At 32.7% G+C, this 16,232-nt stretch overlaps 1 protein-coding gene across 2 annotated transcripts in view; it reads left to right on the plus strand.

Moving 5' to 3' along the window:
- LOC124368800 (paired amphipathic helix protein Sin3a-like) overlaps positions 1-16,232 on the plus strand; it is a 125,926-nt gene that overhangs the window by 96,074 nt on the left and 13,620 nt on the right. For both annotated transcript variants that reach the window (XM_046826181.1, XM_046826182.1), the window contains one exon: positions 12,175-12,344. In XM_046826181.1, the coding sequence (XP_046682137.1) occupies positions 12,175-12,344 (170 nt within the window). The remainder of the gene's footprint in view (positions 1-12,174; positions 12,345-16,232) is intronic.

Genomic DNA, 16,232 nt, shown 5'->3' on the forward strand with positions numbered 1-16,232 from the left:
GATTTGAATTGTTGTTTTTAAATATTGGAGTTACTCTGGCTACCTTGAGACATTCAGGGAAGACTCCGTGAGTCAGGGAGCTATTCACCAAAGAGCAAAGAGGTTTTGACAGGATGTGGATGTGTTCCTTCAATATCCTTGGAGGTATTCCATCCAGGCCTGGTGACTTACTTGATTTAAATTTACTTATAACTTCAATTATCTCTTTTTCACAAACAGGATAGAGATAAAATGAACCATTAACAAATGGATTTGGCAAAAAAATTTTCTGGATCGTAATGCCTTGAATTCAGCAAGTCAAGTTGGTTTGAGATAATATGAGGTACACTTGTGAAGTGCCTGTTAAATGCTATTGCAACATCCATTGGCTCAGTAATATCTTGTCCATTAACAATTAGATTAATGTTTTTTACAGAAGCGAATGATTTAGTCTCTGAATTAATGATATTCCAGGTTGTTCTTGGAATATTTTTAGAGGATTGTATTTTATTTACTAGGGGTTCTCTTTTTGCATAAAGGACTATTTTCTTATGATGTTTAAGGTAGGTTTTATATTCTTTCCAGCTATTTTCTGTGTTTATTGACTTGGCTCTGGCAAACAGCTCCCTTGACAGGACAGCACTTGCCCTAACCACATCAGTTACCCAGGAATATGGACTTGACTTAAGTTTTGTTATTGTTTTTAATGGGAATGCTAATTCATAATATAATATCAGCTTATCAACAAATTTTGAGAAATTTGCATCAACCGATTCACCAGAAATCACATCAAACCAGTCCTCCTTTTGCAGAAAGTCATGAAACATTCTATGACCCTGCTCAGAAAATATCCTATGTGTAATTATTTTACTATTTTCATTTTTTAGTAATAAATTATTGACATTTATTTTCAAAATTTGAGAAAAATTATGATCTGAAAAGCCAGAGTGAAGGTTAAGACTTGATAGCAGATTCTGAGGTATGTTACTAACAATATTATCTAAACAAGATTCAACATTTTTGGTAACTCTAGTAGGTTCATTTATAAAATATCTAAAATTATAACATTTTAAAATATTCTTAAAAGCTAAAGACTCTGAGTTATGGTTTAATAAATTAATGTTAAAATCACCTAAGACAACTAAGTACTTTTTCTCTTTCAAAGCTAATTCAAATAACAATTGCAACTTGGAAATGAATATATGAATATCGGAGTCCGGTGTTCTGTAACAACTAACAGTTAAAATATTTAATTTATTAGAATTAGTTGAAATTAACTCTATAGAGGAACATTCAAAAACAAAGTCTTCACTAAATTTACAAATATCATTACGTTCAATAAATTGTATATGATTTTTTACAAGAAGACAAGAACCTCCCCGTGTCAAACTAATTCTACAATAAATTGAGGCTACAACGTAATTTTTTATCTGAAAATATTTTAAGTTTTTTGCTGACAACCAATGTTCACTTATAGCAATTATATCTACATTTACATCATGACTCAGATACTCCAGCTGTATAACTTTATTTAGGATACTTTGAGCATTTTGGTGTAATAAGGTTAAGGTTTTTATATTATTAATATTTGTTTTTTGTGAATCTATACGGTTCTTACAGGTTAAAGAAGTATTGTTTTGTGAATGTGATATACAGGCTAGGTTACTGTTAATATTTTCTTGCGCTGGATGTTTTTTGGTTTATTTATGCATTTTGCAGAGTTCTCATTAGGTGTTGATGCATGGATGTTATGTAGAATAATGTCAGCTGATGGATCGTTAGTTGCCACATGAAGTGTGAGGGGTTTATTGATTAAAAAAGTGGAGTTGTTTTCCGGTGAAGGAGCTTTGCTTTTACTACATGTTTGTCCTGGTGTATGGATGTTTTTTTGTACAATTGTGGGTTTTTTCACCTTTAAAGACTGATGAATTAGTTCGGCTAAAAAATGTTTACCTGATTATGAATTGACTAATGACTAATGAATTTTCTTTACTTTTTAATATTGTATGTATACATGAAACATGTTTAGATTTAGTGTTATATATAGGGTGAATATTTGTGAAACTTTTGTGTAATAATTGCTGAATATTGTGTTGTATTGAGGAGTAATGTGTAATAGGCATTGTGTTATATTTTATATAATGCTACCACAGATTTTCTTTATTATTGCTACTTGTCTTCGGATTTGTTATATTTGTTCAATACATATTGAAGCAATTTATATGCATACAATTTTTGTATAACTTTTTTACTTTACTGTTCAAAAATTATTACGTTTTATCAAGTCAATTGTGTATTGTACAATGATTTTGTCAAGGAGATGAGAATTAAAACTATGTTATAAAAAATGTAATGATACAAATCTTGGATAGGATTTTAAGTGGCAGGGAATTATACCAATTTGGTACAAATCAAATGCAATAGTGGAGTGTATTTATCAGTTTCTTGTCCATAGACATCTAAAAAGACAAATGTGTGACATTATTTATTGAAGATGTAATATTTTATAAATAATCAGATTATTAGGTTAGCTTTGCCAGTTTTCTATAAATAAAATATATGTTTGTATACAGATGAGTGTTACTATGTTTTTAATGTAATTTTTTTATCACATTGATTATGAAAATATAATACAACTTGATGCATTACTAAGATTTGTACAATGTTATTATTTCAGTTGATTGTGATTGTTTTGCTGGACGAATTCCATTAAAACCGCTTATATATAATTTTTATTAAGTAAGCAAATTTATTTGTGTTTCGTTTGAAGTTCATCTTTTATTATACTTGTGTTTTGATTCACTAATATAGTATTTGCTTTATAACTGGATTTTTAAGTGTAATCCTGTTTGAACAATGAATTAAATATTTTTAATGTGGTTTTCAACGTAATTATCTCATTTTGTTTACATAATGAAAACTATCAGTGGAAATGATGAGAGAATTTAATTGTTTATTAATACATTTTTCTCAGATGAGACCAATTTGTAATTTCTAAATAAAAACTGTAGAAAACATTTCATTGTGTGAGTAATAATGTTCACTGTGGACAATCATGTTACTGTTTTCAGTGCTTATGTTTGTGTTGTGTGTTAGATATTTGTAATAAGGTATTTACATTTTATTTGTGAGTTCTATGGTTATATTGTACTGAATTGTATTGTATTATGTTGTGATTGTTTATTGTATGTTCTACTAATGTACCAATTTTATTTCCTCTATTTCAAGGAAATGTTTAATTATTTTTTATTTAAACCAAAATTCATAATTTTAATTATTGTTGGAAGGGAAATATAAATTGATAACCAGTTATGTGATCAATTTATATTTGGGGTTTGTGTAACAGATCAATATGATTCAAATTTAAATTTCAAATAGTTCGTGGCAAGATCGGTAAGCAGAATTTGTCACATGATTATTACATGTAAGACTAAAATAATAAATATACAATAAACTTTCTATTGGAATAAATTTGAGTTATTTAATTATGATAATTATTGAAGAAATTAAGAATCTATTAGTGATATTAACAAACATTTAGGTAAAAGGCAGGTTTGGGTCAGAGGCTGAGAAGCTCACAACTTCCTGTGTGTTGACCCGGCATCTGAAGCGAATTGCCTAGCCCATTCTTGGTTGAATGGTGAAAGAGAATGGACGAGTGATAGTAAACCTCGTGTTAGAGAGCACATGTTTCAATGAGCAAATTTGTGGAGTGGCAATAGGAAATTATATAATGTATTGAGACTAATAACATTCAAATCAATCAATCAATCATCTTTATTTACAGTAACATTAAGAAACTTATTGGCGTCAAAAATATTATACAATCATGTGAGTACAAATTACAATGTTGAAATTATTTCTCTTTACTGATGTGTAGCGTCAAAGAATTCTTTGAATGAATAGAGCGGTCTTGTCTTGAGCCAGTTGTGAAGTCCTTTTGTTAGTAGTTTCCCTCTGAGTGCTTTTAAAGATGTGGGCAGAGCATTGTATAACTTGCATCCGATGTAACTTGGTTTTCTTTGGAACTGGGCTGTGCGATGAGATGGAAGAGAGAAGTCGGTGGCATACCGGGTGTTGTAGGAATGGATGTTTTCACCTCTTGTATGTAAGTCCCGATCTTATGTTTGAAGTATGACAGAATGTAGAGAGCCACAACTGTTAATATTTCAAGAGATTTGAAAGCATTCCTGCAGCTGTCTAGTGGTTGCAAGTTCGACAAAACTCGAACGGCTTTTTTCTGCAGTACTAAAATACTATTAAGATTGCTCTCAGAAGTCCCTCCCCAAACAGCTATACCATAGCGGGTGTGTGATTCTACCATGGCATAGTAAGCAGTCTTTGCTGCATCCAGTCCTGCTGCCCAATATATTCTTCTGACCACATATACTCCAGTGCTGATTTTTTTACAAAGGCTATTAATATGGCTTGTCCATCTGAGGCCAGTATCAAGAGACAGACCTAATAATTGTGTTTCTTCTTCGGAGGTGATGTTTGGTAAATCTAAAACAGGTTCTGCTAGTCTACTGAAGTTTAAGTGCACTGTCTTGGATGCATTTAATGCTAGGTCATTTTGGCTGCAGTTGTTAATTACTTTGTCAAGTGTGGATAATGAGTCTTCATAAAGGTCTTGTGCTTTGTTGTTTCTCAGAAGGAGAGTAGTGTCGTCAGCATACATGATACATTTTGTGTTTCTATTTGCTTCGATGATGTCTGGCAAGTCATTAGTAAACAAAATGTACAGTACTGGCCCCAGGACTGAGCCTTGAGGTACTCCTCTTTTCATGGGCTGCGGCTCAGACATATATGCAGTCTTTGTGCCTTTTGTGATATGTTGGACTTCTACAGTCTGTGTACGCCCTTCAAGGTAACTGGCAAACCACGCACTTTCTTTACCTGTTATACCCATGGCAGCTAGGTTTTTTACTATTAGTCCATGTCCCAGGCAATAAAAAGCCTTACTGTAGTCTATAAGAATTGCCGAGACATATTTGCGGCAATCTAACTGATCGATGATGAATTCAACAATACAAGTAAGTGCGCTATTAGTAGATTTACCTTTCAAGAATCCGTGTTGATTTTCACTCAGGAGTTGTTCATGGTTAACCCTCTCCCGGGCAAACGCCTCGAAACGCCTCGGCAGGGCGCCTGGCGCTAAAGTCCAAACGCCTCCAATCGCCTCCAACTGCTTTATCAACGCTCTCTGCTTTGTGCTGCTTTCTTACGATTGTTTGGGGAACTAATAATGGAAATATCTATTGGCAGTATCATTGTTGCCTTGTTTATTCATAGTTTTTATGACTAGAGACGCTATCTAGGATTAATAATTTGAAACGGTTTATTCACTACTTCATTGACGGTGCTCTAGTTGTTTAGTAGTACAATTCTTTCTGACTTGTGCTGCTATCTTACGTAATTTGATTAACTATTTGGGACTTTTTATAACCAATTATTTACTGAAATCATTTCGTTGGTTGTATTCGCAGTCTTTTCACTTGGTTCTGTACTTTATAGATGGCAGGTTCAAGGTCGTTGCGTAATAGCGAAATTGATCGCGTTTTTGACAATGAAGTGGTTGATGAAGGTGATTGTTTCAGTGACGATGAAAGTTCCATGAATAGCGATGTATTTAGTGATGAGGAAATTCACCATTCTAACCAAGAAGATAGGGACACTGATGACTCGCCACGTAATCCGGCGCTGCCCTCGCGCCGCCGACACCGCGACTCGTGTCCAGCCATTGCCTCACGCCTCTGGTACCGCCACTCGGGTCCCGCCTGTCTGGTCTAGACAAAGATAACACTAGACAAAGTCTTAGTGTTATCTTAATTTTTATATTTATAACCCTTTATATATGATAATTTATACAACAATTAAAACAAGATTTTTCATGTAAGTTTGACTTTTTGTTTGATTTTAATTTAGGTACCTCATAAGGTTGATATATTTTTTTTTTAATAAATACAACGTTATTATAGAGGATTTAATCATCTTTGTAACGATGTACTATAAATAATAGTTTTATTAAAATAAAGTTCTTAGTACGTAGTAAAAACGCGAATAAGTGTGCCCTCGCGGCAGAGCGGGCGATTTAATTCAGCCCAGTAGCGCCAAAAGCGCGTCGCGGTAATTCGACCGGGAGAGGGTTAAGGTAGGTTAATAATTGAGTCAGGACAATCTTTTCAATAATTTTAGAAAATGGAAAAATTAATGAAATTGGTCTATAGTTTCTTATTTCAGTGCGTGAGCCTTTTTTATGTAAAGGGTTAAATTTTGGCAATTTTTAGTGAGGCTGGAAACTGGCTGAGTGCAAAAGACTTGTTGGCTATGCCAGCAATAGGAGTAGCGAGTTGCAGAGCGCAATGCTTTACTACTTTCACTGGTATCTCATCAATTCCACAGGAGAGCTTAGGTTTTAAGGAAGCTATTGCATCTTGAGTATCTTTCTGAGTGACATGTTTAAATCTAAAAGGACTGGAATAGTTGAATGTAACTGGTTGCTGAAAATTAGGTAAAGTGGGTTTAGGTTTCTGTTTCAGGGTTTCTTCAGCTACTTCAGAAAAGAATTTGTTGAAATGATAAGCTATAAACTCAGGATCACGTACAGTTTTTCCATTTAAATGAATTTCAAGTGAATTTGTCTCTGATGATTGTTTGCTGTGTCTCTCTTAATTAATAATTTGCCACAACGCTTTAGGTTTGTTTTGAGCTAGTGTTATTTGGTGTGTAGTGGCATTGCGCTTGACTGTTCTTAGTCTCAGATCATAAATTTTCTTTTTCAAGGTCATATTTTCCTTATCAATTTGTGTACCACTCATTTTGTACTTGTGTAGGACTGTTATGTATTATGTATTTATTTTTGTACTCGATAGAAAGATGATCATAGAGTGGCCTTGAGGTTTTTCTAGTTTTCGATCTTGATTTTTCAATGGGGCATGTGTAGTCTAGAGCTCTTCTTAAACCATAAAAGAGATTGTACGCTTTATCTACATCTTGTTTGGAGTGAATTTCTTCCCAGTTTTCTTCGTGAAGGACAGCTTTTAAGGCGTCTAAATTTTGCTTGCAGAAGTTTCTTCTGTGAGTTTGAGTTTGTGATAGATTCATATTTAAATTAAAATCAATTATACAGATTTACCTAGTATGGTCAGACATCCCCGCTTCAAAAACCGTGAAATCAATGCGATTTTCTTGGATATTAGTGCTTATCATGTCAATAGACATAGCTGTAGATGTTGTGATGCGGGTTGCTGGAAGTGGGAGTCTTATAATATTTTGTGTGGATAATTCTTCATCAAGTTTTCTATTCTCTGTTGTGTCTATAAGCCTATCTATATTTATATCTCCCATTATGACTATTGATTTATCTTGAATTTGAGTTGTTTCGAGAATGTTACCAATGATTTGAACAGCTGCCTCAACTGAACCACTGGGTGGACGGTACACACCTAAAATGTTTACGACTCTGTTTCTCTTTTCTTTTATTTGCACCATAGCAGCTTCACACACAAATTTTGTGCAAAATTGTGAGATCTTAATAGCATTTGCACTGATGTTAGCTGAGTCTTTAGTGTATATAGCAACACCTCCGAGTTTATGACCTTCTCTGCTATAGTCAGTCACAAGAGTGTATCCAAGAATCCTTGTATTTCTAAGGATTTCACTGTTCAATCCATGTTCTGTAAGTATTAATATGGATGGTGAGGTTGTGTTTAGAGTGGTTTAGTCTGTCTAATTTCTTTGCTAATCGCCTTATGTTCTGATGCATCACAGTGAGTTGAGTTGGAGCATAATTGGTTGACTGATAAAAATTTTTGAAAGCCTTGAAAATTCAGTGTTTTTTTAGTTTGGAATTTATGAATATCTTGGGATTGTAAATTTTTTGCTTGCTTTCTTTCCTCAGGTGAAGTCCTAAAAAATTGTCCATCTGTCCTGATTTGCTGTTTTTTTCTTCACTTAAGTACGTTGGTTTTTCGTTTGGATGGCTGTCAAAAGGAAACCTAGATGTTGTTTCTACCTTACTCTCAGCAATATTTCGTACAAAAAAATCCTCATAAGTTTCCCCTTCCCGCAGTAGCTTAGCAGAGCATGGAGGCTTCTTATTAGTAACAGTCATTTTTGTGGGGATTCTGCTTGTTTTACAGAGGTTTGTAGCCCAAGTTTCCTCTTTAGCTGACCTATGCACTTGTGCTACAACTTGAAAATTATTGTTGGTCTCTCTTTGAGGTTGTGTTGAATTATAACATTAGCCTTGAGGTAGATGAACGGTTTGATTTTTCTTACCCCTCTTGTGTTCAAGTTCTTCCAAATTATACAAATCTGCCTCACTTACTTTCTCTATATCTAAGGCTTCTTGTCGTTTAGGACTGGATTCAGCAGACTTTGCAGGATACAAATTATTTTCCTTTATCTTTTGGACTTGTAGAGAAACACTAAAAACATTTCTCATTTGTCCGACATTAGGTTTCCCTCTTGGAGTTTTATTAAAGTTACAGGACCTATTTGCTTCGCCAGGGTTGCCTTTGGTGATTTTCATTGACTTTCCTCTATTTATAGTACGAATTTTCTGCCTCTAGATCAATGATTTTTTGCTCCAATGCTGTGTAGCTTTTCTTTAAAAGACCTACTTCAATAACTAAGGGTGTGTTTGCTGCATGGGAAGTTGAAAATGGTTCAGTTTGAACCTCTGTATTTTTTTAGACTTTTTCTCCAATTAGGCTGCTTTGACACATGAGTAGGCTATTTTTTAGAGTTAATATAATGTTTTCTTGTTCTTTAATTTTGATTTCATACTCCTCTAAAAAAATTGCTTGCTTCCTATCATTTTCTTCGAATACGTTTTGTATGTCTAGGACGTATTCTTTGTCCTTAGCTCCCTGCAGTTCTGCCTCAGCAAGTTTATGTTCAAGTTGTTCGACTCTTTGTAAATAAATTTCTTCATCTTTTAAAAGATCTTCAATTTTGGCTTCCATGCTGTTTGCTTGGGCAATTAATTTGTTTTTTCCTTTTTCAGGATTTTATTTTCTTCTAATAATGCTGAACCTATTTTGGCTGCCATAATTAGGCTATCTTCATGGGTTCTTGAATCAGTTTCAAGTAAACTTTGTTCAAGTTCCTGAATAGAATTACTTAATGAGTTATTTTCGTTTTGAATTTGGAGGATTGGTAGAACTGACTCTAAACTCCAGGATTCACAGGATTGATTCCCTTCAGGGAGCCCTTGAACATGTACCCCGCTAGTTTCATTACATGTGTGAGACGTATCCTGGTTAAGTACAGACTCAGCTTCTTTAATGGCTGCGTTAAAGTTAGCGTTTTTGAAATTCGCAACTATGAATTGTCCATATTTATTCTTATTTTCTTTATATAGACAGATGTTACATTTTTTAATTAGGGCTGTCTCTTTAATGGGACCAAAAAAGACCACATTGTACTTAGTTGAATTTTTAGTCTTCTCAACACCGCTGATTTTTGAAGGCCAATGTGAATACCCACGCAAAGTTATCTTTAGTGTCCATCAGTGATTGTGCCATAATATGCAGTTTTGATGGTCTAGAATTATATTATATTTTATTTATTTTAGGTTAGTTAGGTTTGTAAAAATTATTAAAAATAAACTTTTTTTAACTGTTTTTAATATAACGTGGTTTGGCAGGCTCCACGTGGTCAACGATTTATAAAATTCAAAATTGAAAACTGTTTTTATGATGAGGTTTGGCAGGCTCCTCGTGGGTAATGGTATATAAAAATCAAAATTAATTCTTTTTAAGCGTCAGATTGTTTAAAACAACCAAGGCGAGAAGCAAGACTGTTAATTGCTGACGGCTGTTTGCACAATTGAGCTGTTGTCAGTAGGTCAGGTGGCTCTGGAATGTGACTTTCAGCACAGTCAGCAAGCCCAGTTACCAGTTGTCACCATATGGTTTAAATTTATTCAGTGATTTTAATGAAGTCTTCTTGGTTACATAAATATAAACTTTTGAATATACTTTTTGTGTGGATAAGCTTGTTATTATGATTTAGTAGTTAATCTTTTAAGTTCTTTAAATGCTTGAGATTAGTTTACATGTCTTAAGTTCCTTGAGTTACAGTTTGTTTCTTATCATGATCTTAGTTTCTTGAGTAGAATAGTTTTCTTGAAGTTTTATGGTGAAATTGACTTACAATAGCTCCAGGTAAATTGCTGCACAGGTGAGTAAATATTTGTTGTTGAAATACACACTTATGTACACTTTTAACTGGGAGCCACTTCACTTTGACTGTAGTCAGTCAGCCATCTTGTTAGGTGTACTTGTGAAATGAAGTACAATTCAAATTATACTTCATTTGAATGGTTATGTTGTGGAACAACAAATGGTACACGGATCATTTAAGTTGCATGTTCAAGTGAATCAAGGCGGTGAGTAGAATTTACGTCAGAATGCAATAATATAAATTTATATAAGCGAAATACAAGGAAATTATTAACCTGGGAATCACGAAAGTGGTGAGTATGACTGAGCTAGGACCTTCATTGAAATTACTTTGCAACCAGTATTATTATTCATCATCATCATCATCATCATCTGACGTTTCCGTTATCACGGGTCGTCGTACACAGCCTCCTCCACTTTTGTCTGTCATTCCAGGTCTCCTCTTCCTCCACCTGCATTTTCTGTTATTATTATCTATCAGTATTTATTGTCATAGTCAATACACTTTATTATATAATATGTACATCACTACAATAATAATATTAATAAAACATATATTGATAAGATATTATTTATTTAAAATGAATTCTTATTAAAAATTAACTGGTTAAAAATAAAGTTACTGGTATACTGTAATATTCAATAAGCATAAACACAGCTAGCTGTACATATTAGTGTTTGAACAGTTTTTATTACATGTTGTATGAGAAATCTGTTTACACAAGTAGGTACATTTATACAGCAGAATATGTGTTATACAATCAATACGTAAAAGACCAGAGTTGATTCTTGATGATCAAACATGAGCAATTAATTTATAGATATTGACGTCAATCTATTCCTCTAAATCTACTAATTCAATCATTGACTTTGTGATAGAAACTGCAATGCTAAGTACATGGAACATGTTATTGTTACTCTGCAAAAACATTTCATAAGAATAATAAAATTTAAGAATAAAATGGAGAGTTCAGCTCCAATTTTTAGAGATTTAAATGTGTTACCGATAAAAAATCTGTATATCTATAAAGTATTAAAATCATTTTATAATCAAAGCAGCAGTTTTTACAATGCAAATTCACATTATAGTCAGAGAAGAATAAACGTTCAAGTTCCGAGACCCCATCTATAAACCTTGTTTAAAAAATTCTATCTTTTTTTAGGACCAAAGTTTTTTAATTGTTTACCAGAATATTTAAGAAAATGTAAAATCAAAAATAAGTTTGTTAAAATGCTTCGGCATGTTTTGTTATTGGAGGAAGATGTAGACAGGTTTTACAACACTATAGTATGATCATTACACTTTTAAATTGTAACTTTATATTATAATTTACTTGAAAATCTGATCAACATTTCACATATATTTCCGTTTTATGTTACTTTTTTTAGAAGTTAATCTAGTTATAGTTGTTATAGAGTGTATCATTACGAGGATCTGGTAGGGCAGTCCTTTTTTTTTCGAGTTGCTGTTTCTTTATGTCTACTAGTGTAATTCCCGAACAGGTATTTTGTTACCTCGGGCTTTATTGTTGATTTTAGTTTAAGATCTACTGTATGTAAAATGTACAACTGACAACAATAAAGAAATTTTTCATTCAAAAAAAAAAAAATATATGGAAATGGAATTCAAGAAAATTTTATATTTAGACAGTATTTTTAGTACAAATAGTTTAACAATACTAAGTGAATATTCAATTCATTTCAAAATTCTTTATTCATTTTTATGTACATGCACATACAGTTAATGGTGTCAAATGTCTATACACTACTAAACTAAAAACGATTACAATTGAAATTAATATTTTCAATAATTACAATCTCAATTCAGAAAATACAATTTAAAATAAGAGAGAGGTAGATAGTTCCTTGAGAGAGTAAAGTGCTTTGTTGAGTAAGTAATCTTTGAATAAGATTTTCCATTTATGTATGTTTTTTTTGTTAAAAAAACTTCATCATCTATTATGTGAATCTATTAATATCTAATGTATTTGTTATATTTGTACAGTGGACGTTGAAGTGGAAGAATACTATACAGCTTTTCTGGACATGGTAAAGAATGTTTTGGATGGAAATATGGATGCAAATGCTTATGAAGACACTCTCCGAGAAATGTTCGGTATCCATGCTTATCTTGCATTTACTCTGGATAAAGTTGTTATATATGCAGTGAGACAGGTGAGAAGTTTTCTGTTAATTTTGCGTCTCTTTGATCTTTACTTTTTAACCCTTTATAGTAGACTTAAATTTATCTGTCTCTCACATTTGAAAATCTTGTTATTCTATACTCTTTGTGCAAGAAAATAAATCACCAAACTTCAATAACAATAATGAAAAAACTGAACTCTTTATGTAGTTAACATATCTGTTTAGATTCTTGTAACAATTGTTTTAGTAAGGAATAGCAAATCTCTTTTTTATCCTTATTCAGTCTCTGCTCACATGCCTGTCCCTGTGGATCTTTTAAATTATTATACTCAGAGAACTGTTGTGGTGTTGGAAAGTGCTTATAATAACTGATGCTGCCACAGATAGGATTTTAGAGTTTGGACAGTTCAGATGTAGAACATTTCAGTTCAGTAAAATTGCTGTACCAGCTGGGAACCCCTATCTGTATATGTGATGGGAGAAATTGCCACAATTTCTAATATAGTGCCACAATTTATATATATCACTGATGTAGTGATATGAATTTCAGCACTGCTAAGAAAATTGTTGTAAACAGGGTCACCAAAACTTCCGGTTCCTGACTTCCTGTTTATCTTTTTATTAATTTCTTAGTATAGATCATAAGTACCAAGTACAATACAGATTTCAAAGAATTTTCAGTGTACCGACAGATTTTGTACTGACAATAAACATTAAACGTAACGCACAATATATGTTTGTATTGTACAGCAACAAACTAAAATGTTTCATGACTCATTTGAAACTATTTCAGTAGATAGAATTATTTAGTAGTTTGAATAGGATTCAGTCCCAATTATTCAAATTTGCAGGATTTCCTGTATAAAATTTTATATGAAATTCTTTATTGCCATGAAATAACGTAAATATTACAATTAGCTGTATCACGTAAGTCATCTTGGTTAAAAATCCAGTATAATATATAGTGATGAGCTGTTAAAAAAATGTATCACCATTATCCCTCTTTTATTAAGAATTTGTCAATACAAAAGAAACCATTATTTTGTAATTAAATATTTTGGAAACATTGCATTGTTGATATCTTGACACCGCCAAGAATTAAGCATCAGAATCGACCCACCCCTAATTTCATATAAACATTTTATATTTATATTAATCAATGAAATTTTTGTCCAACTTATTCAAAATTGTAAAGGAAAGATATTTTTGTTAAATGAATTATAGCATAGTACTATAACATAAATAATAAATGACAATCCAAAATGTATAATTCAATCAAAACATATACTAAAAATACTATGAAACATTATTAAAATTATTTAAGTTTAATGTATAAATATTTATATTGTAGTATGATTTTTAATATATAAACTATGTGTTATATATTTTATTATCCTTTAATTATAACGTGTAAAATTGACAAAGTGATAAGTCTATAAAAATATTAATGTTATATACCGTCATTTCATTAGGAATACCAAATTTAAATGAGTGAAATAGTAATAAAGTGTAAAACAGATAATAACTTAAATAACAAATAAAACATGTTATGTTAATGTTAGTTATCATGTTACATTATTTTAGTGTTTTAAGTGTTAATCATATTTTTTTTTAATTACATAATTTTTGAGAGAGTGGTCTACCAACAGTTTTCTTCTTATCTTAATAATTACAATATTCTAACCAAATTCCAATCTGGATTCAGATATAATCACAGTACCACTACAGCCTTATTGAAGATTACTGATAATATCCAATTGGCAATGAACAGTGACAATTTTGATATTATTTGATTTCTCCAAGGCCTTTGACTGCATATACCACCCCCTCCTCCTTATCAAATTAAAGAAGTATGGTTTCTCCGATGGTTGTGTTAATTGGGTCGAGTCTTACAGACCTGTTACACGGGGGATCCCACAAGGCTCTGTACTTGCGCCTCTCTTATTCTCACTTTATATAAACAACGTCACTTCAATTGTAACACATTTAAATTTTCATCTTTATGCCGACGATTTGCAAATATACGTTCACTGTTTACCAAATGAACTAGCTACTTTTATATCTCTTCTCAACTTGGATATTGAGGCGATTAACTTTTGGGCAATACAACAAGGACTGAAGCTAAATGAAAACAAAACGCAAGCAGTGATAGTTGGTAACTCTAGAATGGTAAACCGAATTAATCTTGATACTGCACCGAAACTTAAACTTAACAGTTGTGAACTAAATTACCAAAACAAACTGAAAAATGTTGGATTTATTATGGACACAAATCTCAAATGGACTGACCAAGTTACGATAACGTACTGAAGAGTCTTTGTTGGCATCCATGGTTTGAAACGGTTTGCCTTGTACCTGCCATTTAATGTTAAGGTGATGCTCGACTCTTATACTACCACACTTTGACCAATGTGATGTCGTGATGGTGACATGACCGTTGAGCAATCGGACAGACTCCAGTGTGCTCAGAACTACTGTATAAAATTTATTTTTAATCTCAGACGTCATGAGCACGTTATGCAATATTTTCAGTAATTGTCACTCATGAAACTTCATCAACTACGTAAATTCCACATTCTTTCTATTCTACATATAATTATCAAAACCAAATATCCTGTTTATCTGTCCGATCAAGCACATAATAAGTTGTTTATTATGACAGGAGACATAAATATTGACAGATTAAAACCCAACCACCCTGACCACATTATGCTTGACAACGAGCTGGCAACACAAAACATAAGAAGGCTCCCTTTACCACCAACTCGCATTACACCTGACACAAGCACTTCAATTGACTATATATGCACTAATATTCCAGATCATGACCTTAGTGCAACAATTTTACAAACTGGACTATCAGATCATACAGCTCAAATGTGCAGTGTGTATTGTAGTAAACATTATACTAATACACAAACTCTATGGCAACAAATGGGAAGGAGAAACCTCGACCAGCTCAAGTCACTGCTTTCCATTAAAAACTGGGATACTGTCCACAATGCTGAAGATGCAGAGTCAGCATTCAATATATTTGAAGGAGTTCTGTGAACTGCCCTTGACATCGCTTGCCCTCAAAGGAAGAATAAAAGTAAGAGTAAACCAATTCAACACTATGACCAAGAATCAGCCGAGATGAAAGCTGCCTATTTAAGAGCTCTAAACACCTATGAAATAACTGGAAAGGCGCAAAACAGAGAAACTATGGTAAATATGAAAAAGATGTACAACAATAAACTAAAAGCACTACAACAAAATAAAAATACCCGGAAAATAATAACATCTGACAACAAGTCCAAAACTGTATGGGACCTAATAAATACAGAGAGCCATGTTAAACAACCTAGTAAAACCTGTCCTAAGCTAAACATTAACAATGCAGTGGTAGACAACCCTATTCAGGTAGCTGAACAACTAAACACCTATTTTACTCAAATAGCAGAACTGACGATACAGCAAAACAACCAACAATCGGGAGATTGCAGACTAGGAAAGGATCTAAACACCCCTTTAATACAATCATTTCATCTGACTTCCACTACATGGAAAGAAGTAAAACAAGTAATAAACACCCTAAAAAATAAATCATCCAGTGGTACAGATGAATACTCTTCAAAAAATGTAAAGCATTGTGCAGAAGAATTAACTCAACCTCTTACATCAATCATAAATAAATCGTTTTCCCTAGGCCAATTTCCTACAAAACTTAAAATCTCCAAGGTATATCCCAAGCACAAAAAGGGGCTAACAACTGACCCCAAAAATTATAGACCCATATCATTAATTTATACATTTTCAAAAATTATAGAAAAAATTGTATTGAAGAGGCTAATGACACATCTTGCAAAACATGGCCTAATTACCGACTCAACATTCCAAAAGGGAAAATCAACTTTATCTGCCATCATAAAGCTTAGT

Source organism: Homalodisca vitripennis, chromosome X, assembly GCF_021130785.1.
Source record: "Homalodisca vitripennis isolate AUS2020 chromosome X, UT_GWSS_2.1, whole genome shotgun sequence".
NCBI lineage: Eukaryota > Metazoa > Arthropoda > Insecta > Hemiptera > Cicadellidae > Homalodisca > Homalodisca vitripennis.